The 23,445-nt window shown below is 42.7% G+C and overlaps 2 protein-coding genes across 7 annotated transcripts; both read left to right on the forward strand.

Annotated features, from left to right (window-relative positions):
* The first annotated feature begins 169 nt into the window (after window positions 1-169).
* Window positions 170-14,003, forward strand: LOC306779896 (scaffold protein ILK). Of its 3 annotated transcripts, none has more exons than XM_079271986.1 (14): window positions 170-286; window positions 1,017-1,159; window positions 1,574-1,825; window positions 7,355-7,520; window positions 8,519-8,614; window positions 8,733-8,829; window positions 8,940-9,023; window positions 9,271-9,356; window positions 9,465-9,574; window positions 9,782-9,909; window positions 10,111-10,232; window positions 10,357-10,456; window positions 12,108-12,238; window positions 12,383-14,003. In XM_079271986.1, exons 3-14 carry the CDS (start codon window positions 1,737-1,739, stop codon window positions 12,530-12,532), a joined length of 1,359 nt encoding a protein of 452 aa, XP_079128112.1. In that variant the 5' UTR covers window positions 170-286; window positions 1,017-1,159; window positions 1,574-1,736; the 3' UTR covers window positions 12,533-14,003. The 3 variants fall into 3 exon arrangements, with proteins under 3 accessions (XP_079128112.1, XP_079128114.1, XP_079128113.1); XM_079271987.1 differs by having other exon boundaries at window positions 207-286; window positions 1,099-1,159; XM_079271988.1 differs by lacking the exon at window positions 1,017-1,159 and having other exon boundaries at window positions 191-286.
* A 1,006-nt stretch (window positions 14,004-15,009) lies between these two features.
* apbb1 (amyloid beta (A4) precursor protein-binding, family B, member 1 (Fe65)) lies at window positions 15,010-23,031 on the forward strand. Of its 4 annotated transcripts, none has more exons than XM_079271347.1 (14): window positions 15,010-15,145; window positions 15,763-16,415; window positions 17,229-17,434; window positions 17,519-17,578; window positions 17,698-17,777; window positions 17,912-17,978; window positions 18,118-18,264; window positions 18,598-18,731; window positions 19,265-19,379; window positions 19,474-19,546; window positions 19,644-19,733; window positions 19,852-19,967; window positions 20,166-20,342; window positions 20,436-23,031. In XM_079271347.1, the coding sequence occupies exons 2-14, from the start codon at window positions 15,785-15,787 to the stop codon at window positions 20,589-20,591; spliced, it is 2,052 nt and encodes a 683-aa protein (XP_079127473.1). In that variant the 5' UTR covers window positions 15,010-15,145; window positions 15,763-15,784; the 3' UTR covers window positions 20,592-23,031. The 4 variants fall into 4 exon arrangements, with proteins under 4 accessions (XP_079127473.1, XP_079127475.1, XP_079127474.1 ...); XM_079271349.1 differs by having other exon boundaries at window positions 19,644-19,724; XM_079271348.1 differs by having other exon boundaries at window positions 18,598-18,725.
* The last annotated feature ends 414 nt before the right edge of the window (window positions 23,032-23,445 follow it).

Here is a 23,445-nt window from a genome sequence, read left to right on the forward strand (position 1 = left end):
GAGGGATATGGTGTTCATTTTACTCCCCTACATTACCTGATACCTGTCGTTACTCTGCAGATTCGTTTAAAATAACCATGACCTGAGGCTGTGGATATTTAGACGACGTGCAGTGCTCTATGCCGCCTGTAGGGGGCGGAGCGCTGTCTTCCTCATGTGAACGTTACTACGTACGTCCGTACGGCGGTGAGGGTGTGGACGTCCCACCGCATTCACTCTGCTGGAGACAACATAACGTCGCTAATAACTTCTAACCGAATTACTCAGCAACAGGCGTTTGTACCCGGTAAGTTTATCGCCTTGGAGGCACGTTTAATGTCGGGTTGGGCTGTTTGAACCACCGACGTTCACTGTTTTTATTGTGCCGCTCAGTGAAGCGTCAAACGAGAGAAAGGTACGCGGCGTTAGGCTTTAGGACAGTTAGCTTGTTAGCCAGGTCTCGTTTTACAACCAGAGGATGCGGGGAGCTAATGTTCTCACCTTTTTAGTTTGATCAAGTGTAATGAAAGCACACTGTGGTGGAGCTGAAGGAGGAACCAGCTAACTTAAACGAGCTGTTCTACGTTAACTAGGCTCAGCTAGTCGCACTGCTGTGAAGGCAGTGGGTTGTTCACGGTGAACTCACTACTGTGACACCAGAGTGTAACGTTAGCTGTGTTTATGTTCACTAACGTTACATGAAGAAATCACACTGAGTCACAGAGTCAACCTCAGCGGATTAAAGGCATAAATTACCCTAAGATATAACGAAAATAGTGTGGTCATCTACTTTAGATGTTGTTTAAGTTTGAGGGCTTTGCTTAATCTAAAGTTTGAAATGTGTTTCTTCATTCATAGTAATTGTGAATAAAAGTACAAAAATTGAGATCTCAGTACTCTGTTATCTTCAGTGATGTATTTCAATTGTAAGCAAACTAACATTTAGACAAACAATTGCTTTCATCATAGTCCAGGCTGTGTGAAACAGACATTTTTGATTATTATAGTAGTTTTTTGAATGATATATTTCCTTTCAGAGGTTAAGACAGCTCAAGCTGACATCTTCAAAGTGCTTGTTTTTGTCTGACCACTGGCCCCAAACTCCCCAAAATAATTCAGCTAAGTTTGACTCAAGAGAGAGAAAAGCAGTACATCCTCAAAACGGAGAAACGTGAACCAGGTAATGTTTGACTTTTTTATTATTATTAATGTTTTAAACAATCCATTTTAAAAATAGTTGCAGATTCACTTTGCTCTCAATGAATCAACTTGGCTAACTGATAAATAAAATATTAATGTACGTGCTAATTCAAATATTCATACAGTACATAACAGTACATCATTTAGCGTGACTCTAGACTGAGATACATGTCTACGCTGGTGTTCAGGGTGCTAGTCACAACCAAGTGTTGTGAGTCACCCAGTGTTATGGGTGGGAACGATTACGCAACACTGGGCTGCTTGGCTTTCTTCTCTTCAGGTTTGCACCACAGGGTCATAACAGAGAGGCTTTATCAGCTGAGCTAGAGATCAAACAGATTGAATAATGCGTTAACAGAGCAGCTTCCCTTCTTGTGTCCCCCTTTTTTCTCAGAGCTGCTGGAGTGCTGCTCAGCTAACTCTGAAAGCGTCACTCGTAATCCCAGATGAGGGACTGATGCTGAACCCCTCGGGTCGCCTCTCTCGTCTGTCCCACTTCAGTTCTGCCTCTACTCTGACGGGCGAAACCTTAAGAGAAGCAGAGTCCACCAGCCAACATGGACGATATCTTCACGCAGTGCCGCGAAGGCAATGCGGTGGCAGTTCGCTTATGGTTGGACAACACGGAGAATGACCTCAATCAAGGGTGAGCCAAAGCTTTCTTTTTGCTTTTACTTAAAAAGAAAAATGTCACTTTGTGATGCCATTGTTCAACAATGATGTCACAATAACATGGCCAAACTTTTCTTTTCTTTCAAACAGTGTACATTTGTGATGCTAAATAAAGTAAATCAGAATCTCAGTTAATTAGGAGGTGCACTGTAGTTTCATAATGTGTCTTTCTCAAACCCGATTGCCTGTGCAGGCGGAGAGCCCGCCTCTCCAGAGATCGTGGCCTGTGATTGAACCCATTTCCTTGTGGGCACATGTTTATGTCCAGAATGCCAGCGGAGTAATTCAAAAGAGTAATGTTGGACAGGAAACCTGCTGCGACCGTACAGTTGGTCACGCTTTCAGTTGCTGCAATTGAATTTAGGCCTCGTGGAAAGTACGAGAAAGAATAGACTGAGAATAACTGCAAATAATACTGCAGGCTTCTGTAGGACTCAACATGTTTATTATACAAAATATCTGTTTGATAGTTACAGATCGGTCAGACCTGAGTGGCTTCTGTATCCTTAGCTGACTGTAAAAAATACTTGGAGGAGCTCGCTTCCCTTTTTGACTCCTCTGTCCTAGATTTAGACGACCGGTATTTGTTTTTAGAGCAAACAAAGAGAGGCTGAGTCAATCCTTTATTATAGCTGTTTACCTTGGAGCGTCTCTCTTTTGGTCCTTGTTACTGTTTCATGGCATGAACGTTGAGCACATTAACAACGAGTTGAGCTGTTTTTATGCTGAGTTTCATATACCGGTAAATTACTTTTTAAAGGACATGGTGTCAAGTACCCGAGGCTCCAAAGCAAGACGTTGTTTCATTTCTTTGATTGTTGTTGCAAAGTTTAACAAAAGACATTTCTTAAAGAGATGTGACTGATAACACCCAGAAGATAAAAGAGGGATTCACAGCTTTTATTACAATATTTTAATATACAATATATAATAGTTTTTTAAAGTATAGAAGTTAATTCATTAAGAAAACAAGTAAGTCAGCACATGTAAGATGCCAAATAGTCTCTTTCTGTTGCAGCGTTTGTTTTCCCCTTTTTAAGCTTCACTGTTTGAGCAGAAGTTCATTGAGATTTGTTCCGTGTCTATTTTTCACTTTACTCGGGTTTCCCCATTGTTGTAAGACGGTATGACTGCATCGAGCCCGTGTGGATACATGATGCATTCCCAACATGTGACTCGTCCATTAGCTGATTGCATGTCGAGTTCCCTTTTCCGGTTGATCTATCTCTCCCAGCGGGAGAAGAACACTTCTTCTTCTCTTTTCGTCTCCCTATAGAACTTGCAGTTCTTTCCCCTCCTTATGTTTCCGTTATCCCACTAAAGCTCAGCCTAACGGATCCTCACTGTAACGTTTGCCGTGTTCCTGGACGGTCGCGTGTTTATACTGACGTAACTCGCAGAGAGTCGTAGTGGAATGCTGAATCTCCTTACAAGGAACAACACCCAGGCCTCGAGGGAGCCGTCTACCACCTACCAACACCGAGAGAGAGAGGGGAGGAGAGGATAGTAGCGGGGCAGGACTGGAGGAGTTATGTGTGACGAGACAGAGGATCTTTGTGTGTGCATGTATTTGGGGGGGGGTATAGTGAATTTTTCAAAAGGGAAATGCACAGTAAGCCACAGCAGAGCCCATCACCATCTCCTCCTCCACTTCTGTTTCCTGTGTTGGTCTCCCAGTGGTATTAGATAGCTCCAATCATTTCCCTTCAACGTTTCCTCCAAGTTTACAAGAGTTAATTACAAAGTTCAAAGCAAATCCGCCTCCCGTTATTATCTCTGTTCTACACGGCTTCTCTAGTTGGTGCAGAATGTTCGTACAGGTCATAGTTCTGTGTTGAAAATCAACATGTGGAGCGGAAACAATTAGTCAGTTAATAGACGAGGCTGTAACTGTTTACTTGAATAATCAGACGATACAGAAAACGTGATATTTCACCTCTAAATTAGTAAATTGGCTGAGTATATATCTATTTCAACAGGTGATTAATAGTTTAAGTTGCGTTTTCCAGCATCTTAAATGTACAGACTCACTTGATAACAAAGTGAATAAAGTATCTTTGGGTTTTAGACTGTTAGTCCGACAATAGTACAAATTCATCAAAACAAACATCATGTTGGCCTCGAGGAAATCATGAGGCTATTCTTAACGTTTGGTGGAACAAATGATTATTGAGAAAATAGTTGGCATGTCAATCGATTGTTTGCTGCAGCCCTAGTTGCATTGAAACGGTGTCCATTACAAATGTAAGGCTTATGAGGCCCGTTTGTGTTGTTTGGCCTCAGACGACTGAGCTCAACGCTCTTGTGATTTCTTTGTCCTTTGAGTGTGTAATCGTGGCTTTGATGGTTATCTGTATTTAGTCTCCCGTCTAAATGTGCATCCAAAAGAAGTCCCGTGCACGTGTGAATAACGGAACATTTCCCTTTTCACTCATGACCGTTGTGAACAGTAGAACAGCACGTATTAACGGAGCTGTTTACCGTGTTGTTAAGATTGAGGCTCCTTGTTTGGGAAGGAGCTAGATTTACTGTGAGAACTTTTTACACACAAGCCCTTTGCTGGGAGCCTGTTGCAAGCAGACAGTGGTCGAGAGGCTTGTTGCAGCAGGTAGAAATTCTCTCAGAAGTAGCAGCACAGATTGTCAGGTATGCTTTCCCAATTGAATTTAACAATACTCATTAAACCAATTGAGGATCGGTGCCTATTCATCATGGGTTTTATGCGACAGCTCTATTCTGCAGCTCTTGCAGACATAAAATCTGAGATTACTGTATTGACCCAGAATGCATTGTGTGGGGATGTCCTGATTGACCTTTATTTTTTGGGCCCCGATCTGCCTTTTCATATCGGGTATCTGCCGATATTGACCGCTGAGCTCTCCAGCGATCTGCTGTACAGAGAAGACGTATCACTCTGTTGGAGTAGTTGGACAACAGTCTACTCTAGGTTGTAATGCGGTTTTACAGAGCGGAGGGTTTTCCCTTACAAATGATCTTCGGCTCCGCTAAAGGAGAGCAGAGATGCAACACCAGCAGGCGGAGGTGGACAAAACCCAGTCATCAATTCTGCTGTTCTCATGCGCTGTATGTTCAACAGTATTTTATAGAGCATAAAATATTTCTTTGACTTTCCGCGAGGAGAGGATATAAATCCTGCAGAAGTTGTTCTCTCTGTGACACATTGTTGTTCTTTTCATTTGTTCGGTCCTGAGGCTTTTTAAAGGACCTGGTGGGGATGTCTGGTGCAGACAGGGGCTCTTCCTCTGGCTTTTCCGTCTGCCAAACTGAGCACTGTTGGCAGGTGGAAGTGCCTGAAATAAATTACCGCAGCCAGTGTGGAGGGGGCGAGCCGGAGAAAACCCTGGCACTCAAGTGCCTGTGGGTTATGGGGATGAAGCTAGCTTAAGGGAGAAATCTATCCTATAAAAAGGGCCCTGAATAGAAACACACACCACATGCAGAAAGCTGAGGCATGAGCCTCACTTGATGTGTGAGTACATTTTGAGCAGTTACATGTGGGTTGTTTATAATAAATTATCTTTAGTCTATTACCAATGGTTGATGAATGATGTGTGAAAAAACGATTACACTAAAGGCTATTTTGGACATTTGCGACAAACAAATTAAAAAGAGGTTGCTTCATTTCTCAAGCTAGGAATACAGAAAAGGAAACAATGAGAGAAGGAGAGTGGTGTTCTTTTGGTCCATATTTTCTAACTAAAATGTAATGTCTGCCTGCCTCTTCCTTTGACTTTCTCTTCAACCGTACATCCAAATGTCGGATTGTGAATGAATGAATTCCCCAAAATCCAAGATGACAACTTAAAATGTGTTTTTTTAGTTTTTGTCGTCCAACCAACAAGCCAAAACTAGTCGCAGTATGTAAGATACTCAGTTAAAAATCATACAAAACAAAGAAAGACGTAAGAGCGGAAACCAGAGAATTAGTTTTTGTTTGATAAAAGATTTAAACTTTCAAAATAGTAGCAGATTGCTTTTCTGTAGATTGACTAATCAATGCATCGACTAATCGGTTCAGCTTGTTATTTTCAAATTGTGAATCTAGAATCTAAGATCTAGATAAATAAGCAGGTTGGTTGCAGTCTTGCTTCTAAAGAATAGAGCCACACAACCGTACCTCGTCCCCTAAACAGACTACAGCTTAACACAGAAAACTTATCACATCAGTGAAGTGGGTCTGTGGGGGAGCTTTTCTCTCACAAACTTAGTCGAATTAGTTTTTTAGGATTTGGCCTTTTAGTCTGAGAGGAAATTGCATGCAGAGCAGATCTGGAGTGACTGCGGCGGGTCACACAGATGCACAGATAGATGTGTGTTTTGGGACTGGGGGTCTCTGTGGGGCTCTTGATGCTGTTTTGAACAGAGCTCTGCAGGATGTGTGAATACAAGCCAGCGAATTGATGGGGGGGGGGGTTCAGATTCCTGCAGATTCATAATACTCCCTCAGTTCTGGCCTCACATTATTCTGCTGTCTGCCTACTCATAACTTTATTATCTGGAGGACTGTGCTGTGTTCCTGGCACAAACAATAAAGCCCTGATGGAAAAAGGGAGCGTGTATGTGAAATGGAATGTGTCCTCAGTGCAGCTGTATCAGTGGGGGAGGACGGGGGTGAGTCGTGAGACATGATGAGGGAGGAAAATGAGTTTGAGATGAAGAGGAGGAGCTGACCACAGCCAGGCGGAGAGGGGAGGGAAATGATGAATGACAGCTGAAGGAAGTCTCTCTGGGCCTTATAAGGAGTGCAGCAAATGCTCGGCCTACTGTTGTTGTTTTTCTTTCCTGATTGACTCTCTGTCACTCGGCTCTCACTGTGTCTCAATCTCTCAGTCTTTATCTCGTTGTCTCCGAGGAGGTGCGCCATCAGTCACTCTGTCATGTCATCGAGGCCACTGTCCTAACATGTGTTAGTGTCACTGAGACAAAGAGGAATGATGAGACCAGAGGTCTAGAAGCTGTCGTCTGAGTCTTGAGTTGCATCAACTTCCTCAAAGCTGAGCCTCACAATACTGAATAACTTAAAACAACTATTATTTAGTCTTCGCATATGAGTCTAAATGGAGACTCAATGAAGGGAGGATTCATTGCAGGGCCGTTAGTTGCCAGTTTAGGAAGTAAGTTATTCTTACAAGCACTCAGTCTGCATACAATGCAAAGCAGCTTATTAAATTGATCATTTTCTTGTTGACCACCCAGTTTTCTCTCTGGAATGCACACTTTTTTTGAGAAGTGGTATTTTTATTGTCAAAGCAAATTACACTCTGCTCCTAAAATACAGTTCCAGTTTGTTACACTTGGCCATGTGCCAGTTATACCACAGAGTTGTTTGCAGCAGAAAACATAATGTGGATAGCATTTTTCTCTCTCTCAAATGATACAAATAACTGCAAGACAGACAGGAAACGTTGCCACATTCTCGCTTTGCTCAGGGTTTTGGGCCAAAGCCTGTGCTGAACATGAATTGTCCTCTCTCTCCCCGCAGAGACGACCACGGCTTCAGCCCTCTCCACTGGGCCTGCAGGGAGGGCCGCTCCAGCGTGGTGGACATGCTCATCATGAGAGGGGCTCGCATTAACGTCATGAACCGGGGGGACGACACGCCTCTGCACCTGGCCTCCAGCCACGGACACCGTGACATCGAGGGAAAGGTATAGGGTTCATGTAAACACTGGGGCACTGTCACTTCCTGGTTCCTTTGGTCATCATCCACTGTAAAAAAAACAGATGATGGAAGTCTTCAAATTGGCTTCATAAACACAGGATATTATGAAATCTAAAATGTTGTCATCAGCAGTGATGGATACAAAGGTCTTGTCTGGTCTTGCAGTTCCATCATAAGCACTTTTCAAGTGAAGGGGCTGAGGGAAGCTGAGCAATGTGTCAGTGTTGAGGGAAAGTAGGAAGTAGAAAACCTGCTTACTACTATACTATACTCTATATAACAAGCTATTTATGATGATGAAATATGTTTATTAGTCCTTTATTTATTCAGGGACAGTCAGTTTGCTCATTTTTCAAATATATCTTAGGACAAATACATCCGCTGCAGGTTGAATCTATGGCTGATGGACATTTTGTGGCTTATTTTTATTCGCCAAAAGAAGAAGAACAAAAATGTGCAGCTGCAATTCAGCCAGCAATGCACAGATCCAATCACAGACCAGTCTGCATGAGAAGAATCTCCTGCACGATTCCTTGTAAGATGCACCACATGAGTATTCTGTGTGTCCTGTTTAAAGGCTTTGTTATCCACTAGTGTGCTATTGGAGATGCATCATGCACTGTGCTGTTTGGAGCTCCATGTGGCTGCGAAATTATTATAGCAGGGTTTGAAATACAGCAGATCTGGCTGGTTAAATAATACGCGCTGCCTGATTATAGTATTTGTTTAAAGACATGATATCTTGTAAGTGTATCACATGCCATAATGTGAGGCCTCTGCTCCAGGGTGTCTGATTTAGAGTTGCTGCCATGCAGCTATTGAGTTTAAAGTTAGGCATGTCTCAATACCTCTGGTATGTGTCCACGGGCAAGACGAACCTCCACGATGGTTGTTGGCAGCATTACCACTCATCCCTGTGTACAGCCCAAACAAGATCTCACCAGCCTGGTTTAATGTAATCCTTTGTTTCTGCTTCTCTTTCAGCTGATCCAGTGCAAAGCGGACACTAATGCAGCTAATGAACACGGGAACACACCACTGCATTACGCCTGCTTCTGGGGCCAGGACCTTGTGGCCGAGGTTAGTGCTCCCCCTGGTGGTGCTGAGGCTGAGACTTATCTTTTTTTTTTTTCTGTGTAAATCCCATCACAATGAACTATTAAAGTAGCGCTGACATCAATCTGTCCTTTTCACTCAGGACCTTGTGACTAATGGGGCTCAGGTGAGCATCTGTAACAAACATGGGGAAACTCCTCTGGACAAAGCCAAACCTCACCTGCGTGAACTCCTCAGAGGTATCCCGACTCCCCCGTTACCACTTGCCTCATTCCAACGGGTTCAAATGCTTTTTTGGATGTCTTTTGTTTTCAATGTTCTCATTGCAAACTATCCTTCCACCACACAGAAAAGGCTGAGAAAATGGGACAGAACTTGGCTAAAATTCCCTTCAAGGACACGTTCTGGAAAGGCACCACCAGAACTCGACCCCGTGAGTCCACACACACACACACACACACACACATACACACACATACACACACATACACACACACACACACACACACACACACACACACACACACACACCAGTTTATGAGCAGTTTCCATCAGTTGGTTTGCTCATCGTGCTGCAAGAAAAGAGACGATGTTCCTCTCTGGCCGGGCAGCCAATTTGAATGTTTGAAGTTTCACATGAATAACCGGGCTTTTGTCTGAACTCCATCTTGTGTTTTTAGGCAACGGCACTTTGAACAAACATGCAGGCGTTGACTACAAACAGCTCTCTCTCCTGGCTAAAATCAATGAGAACCAGTCTGGAGAGGTACTCATGCTCGTGTTCCTTTCATCACTTCCTTTTATTACTAAATGGTCATGCAGAGTTACATGTCGTTCATTTCACCCTTTTTCTATTTCTGGTTCTTGTCCGTAGCTGTGGCAAGGGCGCTGGCAAGGAAATGAGATCGTTGTTAAGGTGCTAAAAGTTCGTGACTGGACCACAAGGAAAAGCAGAGATTTCAATGAGGAATGTCCCAAGCTCAGGTTATTATGTAGTCCTGGCTGTTCTACAGTCTCTATGTGCTGTGGTCAGTCACTCATTTGTCTGTTTGCATTGTGTTGAACCAAACTTTCATTTATGATTTTTTTTGGGGGGTATTGCATCTCACACAAGCCGTCTGTTTATGTAAAATCCTCTGTCTGTCTGTCTCTCCCCCCCCCCCTGTGCCTCCCTCATGGGCTCTATCCCAGGATATTCTCCCACCCGAATGTCCTACCCATGTTGGGAGCATGTCAGTCTCCTCCCGCCCCTCACCCCATCATCATCACACACTGGATGCCTTATGGCTCCCTGTACAACGTGCTGCATGAAGGCACCAGTGAGTACCACTGCTGCTCCAGTCACAAAGTCTGTACCTGTCACCATTTTGAGTGTTTGGCAGGGATTTGTGATTTATTGCACTTTCTCATTATGTTGCCATCACTTTTTGTACAGCAGCAATTTCACTGTCGTCCTATTATGTGGTGAAAGTATGTGTGGCTGAAAGCTGTTCATGATTGGTCTCTCATCCTACTGTTAGACTTCGTGGTGGACCAGACACAGGCGGTGAAGTTTGCGCTGGACATTGCTTGTGGAATGGCCTTCTTACACACACTTGAACCCATGATCCCTCGCCACCATCTCAACAGCAAGAGCGTTATGGTAAGAAGAAGTTGAGGATCTATCAGAGCTTTCAGGATCGGGTCACAGAAAACTGCAGAAGAAGAAAGCGTTTTCGGTTTCATTTAAAAGTGACATCTCAGTCAGTGTTGCTTTGTCTCCACAGATCGATGAAGACATGACAGCCAGGATCAGCATGGCAGATGTCAAGTTCTCCTTCCAGTGTCCTGGCAGGATGTACTCGCCTGCATGGGTAGCCCCCGAGGGTAAGCATCATCTGCAGCAGTGATACAAGCGGTAATGGCAATCCACAGAACAAGGTTTTACATTTACAGAGCAGCGGATGGGGGCGTGATGGCAGTGACTGCAGGGGATACAGGAGGCTTGTTACCATAGAAGCATCCTCCACAGAGTCTACATGTAGCGGGTTGTGAGCCATGAAATTGAGAGCACAGAGAGTGTTGCTATTGATAAGGCATAAATGTACACATTTGGCTCAGGTGAAGAATTCCCATTGGACTTATCTTCAGCTCGCATGTCTTCTTGTTACATTTTAAACCCTGTAACATAACCGATGGACAGAGCGATGCGTCTTTAATAGGTAAAGTAACACAGATAAACTCCAGCCTTTCACGTTAAGTAATACATGTACCAACCGTTAATCCTGAATATATTATATATTCCAACATAAGTAGGTGTCCATCATGATTTATGGAGAAAAATGGCTTTTTTTATGGTATCACTGACTGGAACAGATGGATAGAAATTGCTTCAGGAAAAGGAGCTTGAGATTTAATTTGGATTCAGAAGCACCGAGGTCTCCGAGTCACTGATACTGCTGGGGCCATATAATGGTATTTATCTTTTATAGCCGATGGTTTTGTGTGTATTTTAATACAAAACAGAATATTTTCACTTCAGCGTGTTGATTTATTATTGTGAAAGAAAGTCCTCGTACACTTATTTATATAAATCATTCCTCCTCTTTATCTGTGATTTGAGGTTTTTGATCAGAATTTTTAATTTCTCGTACCTGACATCTGTAATTGTTTATCTCCGCCAGGAGATAATGAGATTTGTGGTGTGAGTAAGTGTGCGCGTGTGTCTTTGTGTCAGTCCACAGCTAACCTCACATCCTGTTTCACCAATTGCATAATATGTTGGGTGCTCACTCACGGCTCAAGGGACCTCATGTTTACAATGATGTACACTCTCAAAACAGCTTTTGTTGCCCGTTTAAAACTGAAATTATTGACTGCTTACTCCTCACTCACTACACCTAACCGGCCCCCAGCGGGTAGGGGCCTCAAGTGAGACACAGTGGGGGGGAGAAACAGTTTGCTCACTTGTATTGTTTTGGATGGTGTGGAACTACCAGCACACACACAGTTAAGTGAATCATGGCCGCTAAGCCGCTGCTCTGTGGCTAGAGACGGTTATTCCGTGACTTTTTTTGGGTGCATCAACCTCACATTTACACACACATAATTAAATGTGGGCGATAAGGTTATCGAGCACTTCTTAGATCACCTCCTGACCAGCCACAGAGAACAGATAATTACTTGTGCACAGTGTTAACAGTAGAGCACAAATGTGTGTGTGGCTTGTGGTCGTCAATAAATGGATATTTAACCACTCGCATAAAATAACTGCATAGTTGAATGCTTTCGATGTTCAGATAATGTTAGCATTAAAACACAAGAACAAAAACCTCAAGTTCCAGCTGTTCAGCCAGTGGTGTTGCATGTATTTAAGTAATGAATCACATTCATATAGAAATTCTGGGCCTTTCAACCCCAGTAGTCACAAACGTGTGCTCAGCTGTGCTTGAATAGAAGTGGGGTTTTTTTGTGGGAAGGAGGCATTTCCTGTGTTTGCGCTGCGTAACCTTCCCTCGTTGCTCTTTGTGATTTCCAGCCCTGCAGAAGAAGCCAGAAGAGATCAACCGCCGGTCAGCAGACATGTGGAGCTTTGCTATCCTGCTGTGGGAGCTGGTGACCAGAGAAGTGCCATACGCTGACCTCTCCAACATGGAAATAGGCATGAAGGTCAGCAGAGTTACCTTTTCGTTCAGTAGATTTAGCAGCTGAGTTACAAATGCTTGCAGGCCAAATAAACTGCAACTCATAGCTTTGTTGCATTAAAGAATATCTTTCCTACGGCACCAACCCTCTGTCTGTTTTGGCCTGCAGGTTGCCTTGGAGGGTCTCAGGCCCACCATCCCCCCCGGCATTTCGCCCCACATTTGCAAGCTCATGAAGATATGCATGAACGAGGACCCGGCAAAGAGGCCTAAATTTGACATGATTGTGCCGATTCTGGAAAAAATGCAGGACAAGTGAAAGACCTCCTCCGCCCTCCTGTTCTGAAGCGTTGACTTCGGGGAACTCTTCCCCCAAAGTATCCCTTTGATGTGGTGGTGTGGTGCTTACCAGTATTGCCTTAAACTCTTACTCTACTGCTGCATTCAATGCCACTGTAGCTTCTGAGATGAATTCAGCAGCAATCACAGATTTTACCTTCTTTTTTTTTTAAGTGTTTCAAGTTTGTATTAGCGTCTTCATCTTTGTCACTGTCTGCCGATGCTGCTCAACTTATAAACTGTAATCATGTGGACTGAGTACAATCATCTTCGATCTGCTAGACTGAACAACCTGTGAAGGTCAGCATGGCAGTGGATTTAAGGCCTTATATTTCTTAACTACAGTCGGCTGGCTATTGAAAACAAGTCGCCCTGCAAGGAAACTGCTCCTCTATAATGTTGGCTCTCTATAAAACAAATAACATATTAACTCAAAGCTTGTCTTGTGGGGGAAAGAACTGTGTAACTGGGCTAGCATGACGAATGTCTGAAACCAAGCATTTAAACAACATTTAAGATTAAGAAAAAAGTGTGTATGAGTGGTGCCCGTGGGAGTACTGAGCAGTGTAGTGATGTGCAGAGCGTCACCTGCTGACAATGATGTAACACTGGCCATAGAAGCTGTATTCCCAAAACATTTATGCTGCAAAAAATGTCAGTGTTGATCTTTGCAATGTTGGGATTATTTTTCTAAATTGCATTGCAAGATTGCTGATTTACTCTTGCTTAAATTACTCAAATAAATGAATGTAATCTAGTTTATTTTCATTACTTTCCCTTCAAAATCTCAATGTAACAGTTTTATTATGATGAAATTCTGTACTTTCCTACAAAGAGTATGTATTCTCTCTTTCAAGGTGTTAAAATCAAGTGTTTTCAAATTGAATACTGGCAACATAATCCGACATTCAATACTTTGTTTACCTGGTAACACTGCAACCCAGACTGTAATTTATTCATGGTTTCCACAGGTACAGTTATTTGTTGTTTTGTTGTTGAGCATGCGGGCTGCCTTTCCTCCCACCTTCATGGCTACATCAGAAGCAGCTGTGAACAGAAGGTGACTGAGACATTAAGGCTGCTGTTAACATCCTGCAAACTGTCGTAATGTTTTCTCACTTGCTCTGATTGTTTTGGTCCTCGAGTCTAGATTCACTTCAGACTTTGTCTCAATCTCATGGGTTGTTTATTCTACCTGCATGTTGTCTCTGTGCCTCTGCCAGCTTGCTTGTTTGTGCTGAATCACCGGTTGAAGCCAAAATCAAGAATGACTTCTACAAATGTATGTATTTATATATAAGTATATTAAAAAGGAATCATATTGGCAACTTGAATGTGGGAATTTATAGTGGGAATTGGATGCTTTTGGGTTATTTGGTAGAAGGAAAAAAAACTGTTCAAATTAATAATTCTTTGAGATGTGAAACATGAGCATTAAAAAGCAATGTCAATATCAGGCCAGTGTTATTTAACTGCTCAGTTAATTCAATTGGTTTTGTGATCTTTTGTAATGAGTTTCTTACTATAACTGCAGCAGAAAAGTCATAATAATGGAATAACTTTATTACTTAGGGAGCTAATTGTAGCCTTACTGTATGTCCTAAAGGGGAAAAGATTGTAAAGTAGTTTGATGAAACTGTATTGAATATTTTCCAGCTGCATATATTCATATTAAAAAGTCAAGTTAAATGTTAATTGAAGTATTACATAACTTGTATTATGTTAGTATGAAGTAAATATCAAAATACATTTACCTAATCCAAATACATTTTTAAAAAGGTATTCAAAGGTATCCCTGTTATCAATAAGCTTGAATGTAAAGCTACAATCAAGCAGTTCTATAATATTGAAATTGAGGAAATTGTTAGCCTCAAAATGTAAGTCAGTAAGTTTGTTTGGTTTTATTATCTTGGCTTAATATTTCAAACGTGTGTTTTCAATCTCTTATTTTCGATGCCTTTATGTTACTGTTCAAAGTCGGTGTGAAACAAATATTTCCAGACAAACTTTTGACACATTGGTCCTTTTAATAAGAGTGACTGATAAGTCACCCTTTATCGATCATATATTTGTCATTATTACGAAAACAGGTTATGAAAAATATCTTACTTTCCAATAAGATGCGTAATTCTTATGATACATTTTGATAAAGTTACTAAATACGCATCACAGATTTCTCACATTCTAACATGCCATCAGCATGCCATCAGCAGCCCCTTAAAAAAAAGCATAAACACGAACTAAAGACATTTTTCCACAGCCTGTCAACAGTATTCTGTATTTTAGATATTGCTGTTGGCACGGAATATGACGAATATTACAGATGACGATGTGTGCAGCACCGGATCAATATGTCCAAAAACGGTCGGGAAAAGTCCACTTCAAATCATTAAGTTATCCTCGCGCTCTGTGCCTGAGCAGCAGTGAGCTCGTGACGTGGATCAGTGACGCAGGTTCGCCCTCCATCACCAGTCGAGCCCACTGACAGAAAAAACACCACCTAGAAACCAAGTCAGTCCTCAGGATTTGTAGAAATATGTAGCTAGCTCGCACAGTTCAGTACATTTCGACAACAGGAGATTCAGTGGAGCTGGTAAGTAGAGAGTCGTAACATCCGCTCGATGATGCTCGTCGCTGTGATTGTCCAGTTTGTGAACGTGAGCTAGCCGAGGAGCTAACAGTAGCCTAGCCAAGATGACTACGGTGATGGTGGCGGGTGGCTCCCGTTATTTCCAGCTGCGGCCATGACTTCCTATTAATATTGGTGTGTTTCAGTACACAGGCTGCTTGTGGAACTGGATTTTAGTTAACATGCAGCAGACTAAATCTAAAGTGATGCTCTGAGCTCTTGACTGGCTTTATATTGAGCTCAATACAAAATAGAAAAAGGTCGTGATGTGGAAGGTGAATCTACTGAAGTACGTTTCATATTGTACGGAACAACCCAACAGTGAAATGAACACGGTGATGGCCAACCCGGATAGACGAACAAGAAACGTACTTCTGTCTCCAGATTGTAATGTCTAGCTAGTTGTTTTAGCGAACATCCAATGTAACTACGAATATATTTTAGCGATAGTTACATGGTTTAAACTTCGGAATGTATCTGTAGCCAGTAGCCACTGTACATATATCTGTCTTAATCTCACCATTTTTGTCGCCAGCCTGCTAGCCAGCATGCTAATACATCTCAACCTCTGTCTCCATCAGCGCTGTTACATGGAAAGTTAACATGGGTGGCCTTGATGATGAAGATATGCAATACGTTGTGAACAAACAAAAACAAGACGAAGAGCTGAAGAACAAGCTGAACGACAGCAGTCTCTGGTGTGACCAGGAGTCCACTGGCAACAATGCCAAGTGGCTCAAAGAAGGCCAGAACCAGCTGCGGAAAGTAGCCGAGAACCACCAGGACCACAACTGCAACATCAGTCAGAATGGGAACAAGGATGACTTCCCTCACCAGAACACCACTCAGGAAGAGCAACAGGGCACCGAGGCACAGACCAAGTCTCCCAAGATAGCAATGACCCCTGGTCTCAGCCAGGAGGAGTCCAAGAACATCCTCAATCAGCCGCTACTCATCGATACTCCGGAGTCTACAGAAGAGAAGGAGAGAGAAGAAGATGTCAAAGAGAAGGACAAGGCATCAGAGGAAGACGAGGAGACCTCTGGTGATATCCGAGGAGAGACAGCGACAGAAGAACCGATTGATGTGGAGTCTGAGAGGGAGGGCGGTGTTGTTGGGAGAAATCCCTGCCTGCTGTTCTCCAACATAAACGGGACACCAAATGATGAGGAACCCAGCTGGCCTGCACTGTCTCAGGAAAACCCAGCTGACTGCTCTCCAAATGGCAACAGAGGTAAATGGAAGTACATGGGAGGTGATGTTTGGGCCTCGCATTCATGCTATAATACGACATTTGACATGCCGGAAAGAGCAGTTGGGTGTCACAGCCGGCACGAACGATATGTATGAAAACAACATACCATAACAGATGGAGGAGACGTGGTGAAAGCCTTGGTAGATGGTGTCATTCAACATATTTATACACTGAGCGTCCAGAAGATGGATTTGCAGATTGGATAAAAGGGCAACACTTTGTTTTTGTTTACCCTTTTTAGTATTTATGAGCAGTATGTCTTGAAATGGTTTATAACGCACTATAATGGAGTTGTAACTGAGTGTTTATTATTAATATAACTTTTGTGGAGATGCACCCAGGAGCGGAGGCTGGTGTATAAACAGACAACAGTGAATGACAAGGAGTTATAATTACAGTCAAATAGCTTACAACTACATTATAAACCTGTTATTAAATGTCTGTATACTGCTTATAAATGCTGAAAGGGGAATCTTAAAGTGAAGTGTAACTGATAAAAGCAGGCATTTTTTGTAACTTTATCACTACCCACCTACCTTTTTTTTCCTATATTTTGTACTGCCCCTCTTTCAGAGTCAATACTTTTAATTTGTTCTGGACTTCTTTTTTTCACAGAAAGAGCTAAAGGTCCTCTCTTTCACTACAACAATCTTTAAACAAATTACAGATAAATCTGTAATTTATTCCATCTAATTATCATCGTAAATCTGTGCGGTAAAACACTAATCTGCATTGGAGAATATTTCAACCAGACATTAAACAATGTCCGTTTCCTGTGTTTCTGCCCATCAGAGTCCTTTTGGGATTCCAGTGCCTTTGAGACGGACACGGACCTGCCTTCAGGATGGATGAGGGTTCGCGATACATCCGGCACGTACTACTGGCACATCCCCACAGGCACCACCCAGTGGGAGCCTCCTTCACCCCAGGGGAAAGTGGGCGACTCCACGATGTCCTCCACCATGTCCCTGGAGACTACGCCCTGTGAGGAGACTGAGGTGAGGTCTAACGCACATTCGCTTGGATGGAGGCAAATGCCTCGAGAGTCTGGAGACACTAATATTTCCTGTTACATTTTCCAGGATTCCTGGGCTCATCTCTCCAGCACAGATGACGGAGTCGGTGAAGGGGAACTGTGGAATGTAAGTTGTGGCATAAATATAATTTAATGTACTCAAAATACATAAAAGACAGGTTAGCATATTTGAAAAAGGTGAAGAATTCCATTGTTTACTGTTTTTCTTCTCGTCCGTGTCTTCAGGAGGAGGCTGAGGTTGCATCTGATCAAAGTCTGAAGGAGTTTGAAGGGGCGACTCTACGCTATGCATCCATAAACCTGAAGTATGATGAGTTAATAGTTGGTGTATTATCACCTGTTCTTACTCTCTTTCTGTTACTTATCCTTATCTCGCTCGCTCTCGCTCCCTCTCTCTCGCTCTCTCTCTCTCTGTCTCGCTCTCTCTCATATATTGTAGTTACAATTGCTCCCAGTCTGAGGAAGAGGAGAAGCTCGCTCCACTCTGCACAGATTTAGAAACTAAGGTAATTTAGTGTTGAAAGAGCATCAACTTGTAGAGGATCCAGCACACCACCAACGTCCACCCTGTCCTACCTTAATTGTTCTTCACCTCCCCTGTGCTGGCCTGTTTTGTGCTAATGTGCTGCATATGTGTGTCGTCAGTGTTTTGCGGTGCGTTCCCTGGGCTGGGTGGAGATGTCTGAGGAGGACATGGTACCCGGCAAGAGCAGCGTTGCTGTCAACAACTGCATCCGGCAGCTTTCTTACCACAAACACAACCTTCATGACACTGCCGGTATCTGGGGAGAGGTGAGGGGGGTTCCTGTAAAGTCCACTCTGATGTAGATACATTTGGCAAGATACAAGTTCACACCGATTTTAATAATTGTACTTTTGTCTAAACAATAAAACCTTGCATTTGGTAGTTATTGTTAAACAAAGTGGTTGATGACGTTACTTCATCCATTGACAAAATGTGAATATAATTCAAGTTATTTTTAAGCTGTTAAGAGAAGTTTTAATTTATTGATATTTGAATTGAAGCAAAATACTTTAGAGTTAAAATGTATATGAATGCATGCTGTGATAGTTGAAATGTTTTTAAGGCAGGCTGCTCATACTAAGTGTGTGTGTGCCTGACAGGGTAAGGACATGCTGATGGTTCTGGAGAATGACACCATGAACTTGATCGACCCGCTGGGTCAGACTCTGCTCCACGCTCAGCCCATCGGCAGCATCCGTGTTTGGGGCGTTGGCAGAGACAACGGCAGGTCAGTGTCCACAGAACACGGTCAAAATGAAGATGTCATTACACTACAACACTACACATGATTCGTTTGAATAATCATATATTTTTCATTTGACATGGAGGAAAAATTAGGAGAGAAATGGCACATCTAGCTGTTTAATGTTCCTCTTTAAGATAACGTTCCTCCTCCTGTGCTCGTGATTCATCGTGGCTCAGAGGCTTCGGCATTTCTAAAGAAATCTGTCATGACCATCTCATTGTACTCTTTTATATAATCGTTTCTTAATGGTGCACTGCTGCCCTCTGCTGGATTGTTAAGAGCGTTGCAAACAAAAGACAACCCGACTATTTCTGCCTGCTTCTTGTCTCGCTGCACTCTAACGATGGTGTTTCTCTTTCATGCTGCATTTTCCATCATGAACAGGGAAAGGTACACATTAACGATTCCTATCTTTTTAAAGCTGTATCAAATATTAAGTCCAAACTGGCTCACACATAATGTTGTATTAATGATTCAACATGTAAATGTGACCTTTTTTACATTTTTCATTTCACCTGCAGGGATTTTGCTTATGTGGCTCGAGACAACCTGACTCAGGTTCTGAAGTGTCATGTCTTCCGCTGTGACTCGCCTGCCAAGAACATAGCCACCAGCCTACACGAGATGTGCTCAAAGGTTTGTTTTATTATGAATTCAGTGCAATATCTTGCTCCCTAATGTGTTCCTTACTTTAAATTCACAATTCTCTACCTCCTTAATTTGACTTTAGATAATGACGGAGAGGAAGGCGACCAAGCCCGGGGTGAGCCGGCTCAGCTCTGACGTGGTCATCCCCATCGAAGGTAAAGCACAGTACCTCTAGGGCCTGTGGTACTTTGAATACCCTTCTAGTTCAAAGTGTGGATACAGATCACTTGATTCTTCCTCCTTCCTCAACAGAGTTTCCTGCTCCGAAAAATGAACTCTTCCACCGCTTCCATGTTTATTACCTTGGCTGTGAGGCTGTGGCCAAGCCAGTCGGTAAGAAATGTAATTATTTAAGCTGGCTGTGCCTTCAACTCCTTAAAAATATATTTTTACTTTTTGTGTCCTGATCACATTTTGGTACGGTTAATGTATTGTGTGATATGCTTTGTGTGTTTCTCAGGTATGGAAATAATCAACGACACGCTGGAGGCAGCAGTTAAAGGCAAAGATAAAAGCGAATGGACTCCCGTCTCAGTGAACATCGCACCGGCCACCCTCACGATACTTTCAAAACAGGTAACTACTGCTAACTGAACATGAATGCCATGAACGCTGGGAGGAAGTTCTGTTTAATATTTTGTAATATATAATTCTTTAAGGTGTCGGGATGACGTGGAACATTGCAAACTGTGAAAATGCTGAACACATGCCACCTTAAGTACTGAAAGTAGACTTTGTGAGTTATTTCACCGTGGCGTCTCTTTCTTCCCGCAGAGTGAGGAGGTGCTGTCAGAGTGCAGGGTGCGCTTCCTGTCTTTCATGGGTGTGGGGAAGGACGTCCACTCGTTCGCTTTCATCATGGCCGAGGGTCCCCAGGATTACACCTGTCACATGTTTTGGTGTGAGCCCAACGCAGCGAGTCTGAGTGAGGCCGTGCAGGCTGCCTGCATGGTGAGTCATAGACAAATACATGCAAACTGTACAGGTGGAGAGACGAGATGTAAATACAACCATTTACCCACGTTTGTGTTGTCTTTTTCACAGCTTCGTTACCAGAAATGTTTGGATGCGCGTCCCCCCAGCCTGGCCTCCTGCCTGCCCACTCCTCCTGTTGACTCGGTGGCTCGACGGGTCAAGAAGGGGGTGCAGAGTCTGCTGGGCAGCTTTAAGAGCTACAGGTCAGGCCCTCAGTCCCCTTGAGTCGGGAGTGAAGATGGTCCACAGTCCATCAAACACAAGGTCCATCACCACGGCCCCCTTTCTCAATGTCACTCCTCTCATTACTCCGCCACAGTTTGGCCTTACGACCGTTTCACTCGTCTAGTCACTAGTCTGGTGTGTGGAATAGTTTGTGAGGGAAATCTGTGACAAGATTGCGTTCATTTCCCATTTTGGCTTTTACTTTATACGATACACCGATTTTAAACTCCCATCTCCAAACAGATGAAACCCGGCCTCTAGAGTTATTTTCTGTTTTCTTTGCTGGGATTCTTTCTGTGAGTCTTAACTATTTTTGTGTTTTAACAGAACCAATGCTATGAATGTTGGATATGGATGTAATATATATATTTACATGCAGACGCTATAATTTGCTTGAAACGGAGGGTTGCTAGATTCTCTCACAGAAATGTTCCCCTTTTCCCTCCTCGGGTGCAATGATCATCTCTCACGCTCCTCCTTTTCTACGTTCAAACAAAGTACTGCAGTCGGTGTCAAGTATCCTAATATTGATTTACCTAAAACGCCATTTCACCTCTCTCTCTCTCAACGCCCCCCTTAGGTTGGAACAAGTTGTGTGTCCCAGACCCCCCCCCCCTCCCCAACGACGTATTTTAGTCTTCCAAAGAAGTGTATGGTCATCTGTTGCGTAGTGAGCAACCACTGATTTGAGTGTAGTGTGTTTCTCATACATTCTGCATGAACATTTGCAAGTTCAGTGCTAGTGTGCAACAATCAGATGTTCCTGTGTGGTGATGCGATGGCTGCCTGTGGTTTTATTAGTTTACTTTAATGCGAGAGAGAGAGTCTGGTTTTGGATATCGGATGCGAGGCCGACGGAACAACAGAGCCATGTTGAAAATCATGGAGATCTTGTGATCAGAAATAATTGTAATAAAAGAAACAAACTCTGGGTTTCCACACAGCCATTTGTCACCCAACAACTACTGAATAGTACTGTAGAAACTCACCACAAGCTGCATGTTTTTGAGAGCTTAGAGTTCTGGTGTAGTGCTTAAAGACCCATCAGTATATCCTGTAAATTCTTTCTGTGTTTCTGTGCGGTAAGCGGAGGCTGGAGTGTGTTGTTTCGTGTTTCATAGGCATGTCACCCTAGTTCGTGTCAGTGTGTATCATAAGCTAGCAGTAGAATGTTGGACTTCCTGTGAGTTCCTTCACACTGAAAAGACGAGAGCAGGTTAATGTTTGTATTTACAGTTTGTGTATATGCGAAACCTAGAGGATTTCTCCACTGGTTTACATTTTTACTTTTTTCCCGGGCCACATTTTGACATGTGCGGGCCCCTGGCGAGTCTACAGTTAATGTATTTTTTTATTGTTTCCGCACATTACAGCGTACACAATTAAGATGATATTCACGTTAGTTCGTTAGAGTTGCTTTTTTATAAAGAAAACACTAATTAGCCAAGTTGTGTTTTATCTCTGTGTGTCTGTCAGTGATGAATCCTGTGTGTAGCGCAATAGTAATAGTCATCTCTAAGGGTAAAGACGCAGTTCGTAAGATGTTTTTGGTAATGTTGACCTCTGCAGGGCATTCGTTGAGACATCGGTAGCTACTTACAAGATGTCCTCAGGCTAACATAAGAGATGAAAATAAGACAAACCCACGTCAGTCAATTAAATAACAACAAATATTGTGAAAATGAATGTATAGACATGCATAAAAAAATGCAACTTTGTGTTTAAAAGACAAAAATGAATGAAACGGTGGTTTCCTAAAGGATAACATTGTCTACGATATCACGCTGAGACTTCTTCTCAGTCTGGTGCATAATGATGCATCTATGGTCTAAATTAAAGCCATTTTTAGATCGTTTTGATGAAGTCTCATTTACCTGCTGACAGCGGGGAACTGTTCACGTTTTTTTTTTCTTTAAAAAAACACTCTTATTTGATATTATTTTTATATTTAAAAGAAGTTTAAATCGGAAGTTTCCTCAAAAGACTGTAGAAAAAATATCCGTGACGGATTCCCAACAACACATGTCCTGCAGTCTGCACTGTGGACTGAACGTATTGTTGGAACTTGTCAACCAATTGAAATGAATACAATGCTTTGTGATTTATGGCCTCTCTTTAAAACAACAACCTTATATTCATAGATTCCTATCGATGTTTTTACCATTTTAGAAGTTATTACTAACACTAAAACTCTTACCAACTGCTTCTGTCGATGTGTAAGATATAACACTAATGAAAACTAGTCTACATTGACTCATATTACTGCCATGTCATGTGTCACTTTGAATTATTTTAGCTGTTTCAGAGTGAGCCGTGTCCAGTCAGTGGCAACAGTAAAGCCGGATGAGTTAAAGAACAGAAGCAGATTAATTTATTTATGTTCATGTAAATTAGGTGTATAAAATGTATGTATATAAAAGTCACTGCACAATAAATGTGAACATATCGTACCCGTTTAGCTTGTGGTCTTTTTTTGGGGGGGGTCGTGTGAAGCCAAGAGATGGGTTTCCATACGGCACGTCTGGACCCGAGAGCCTGAAGACGTCTCTTTTGGTTTCTGGTTGTGGAATACGTTTTTCTTTCATTTTTTTTGATCAATGGCTTTATCTGTCATTCCCAGCTTTTCCATTAAAATGTAAAAGAAGCCACACGCAACCTGTCTGGCTCGTCTGCATATGCATTAAACCTGCTGACACTGCTTCTATCACGTGTATTGACAGACCAGCCTTGCAGAGAATAAAAAAACCCCCCAATGTTCAGTTCATATCAGCACTGCTGCCCCCCACCTGGTGAGTTGAAAAGGATGGGTGGGGCTGCTTATTGTTTCCCTAAGAGATGGCTTTTGGAGATGAAA

Source organism: Melanostigma gelatinosum (genome assembly GCF_949748355.1).
Source record: "Melanostigma gelatinosum genome assembly, chromosome: 7".
NCBI classification, from domain to species: Eukaryota; Metazoa; Chordata; class Actinopteri; order Perciformes; family Zoarcidae; genus Melanostigma; species Melanostigma gelatinosum.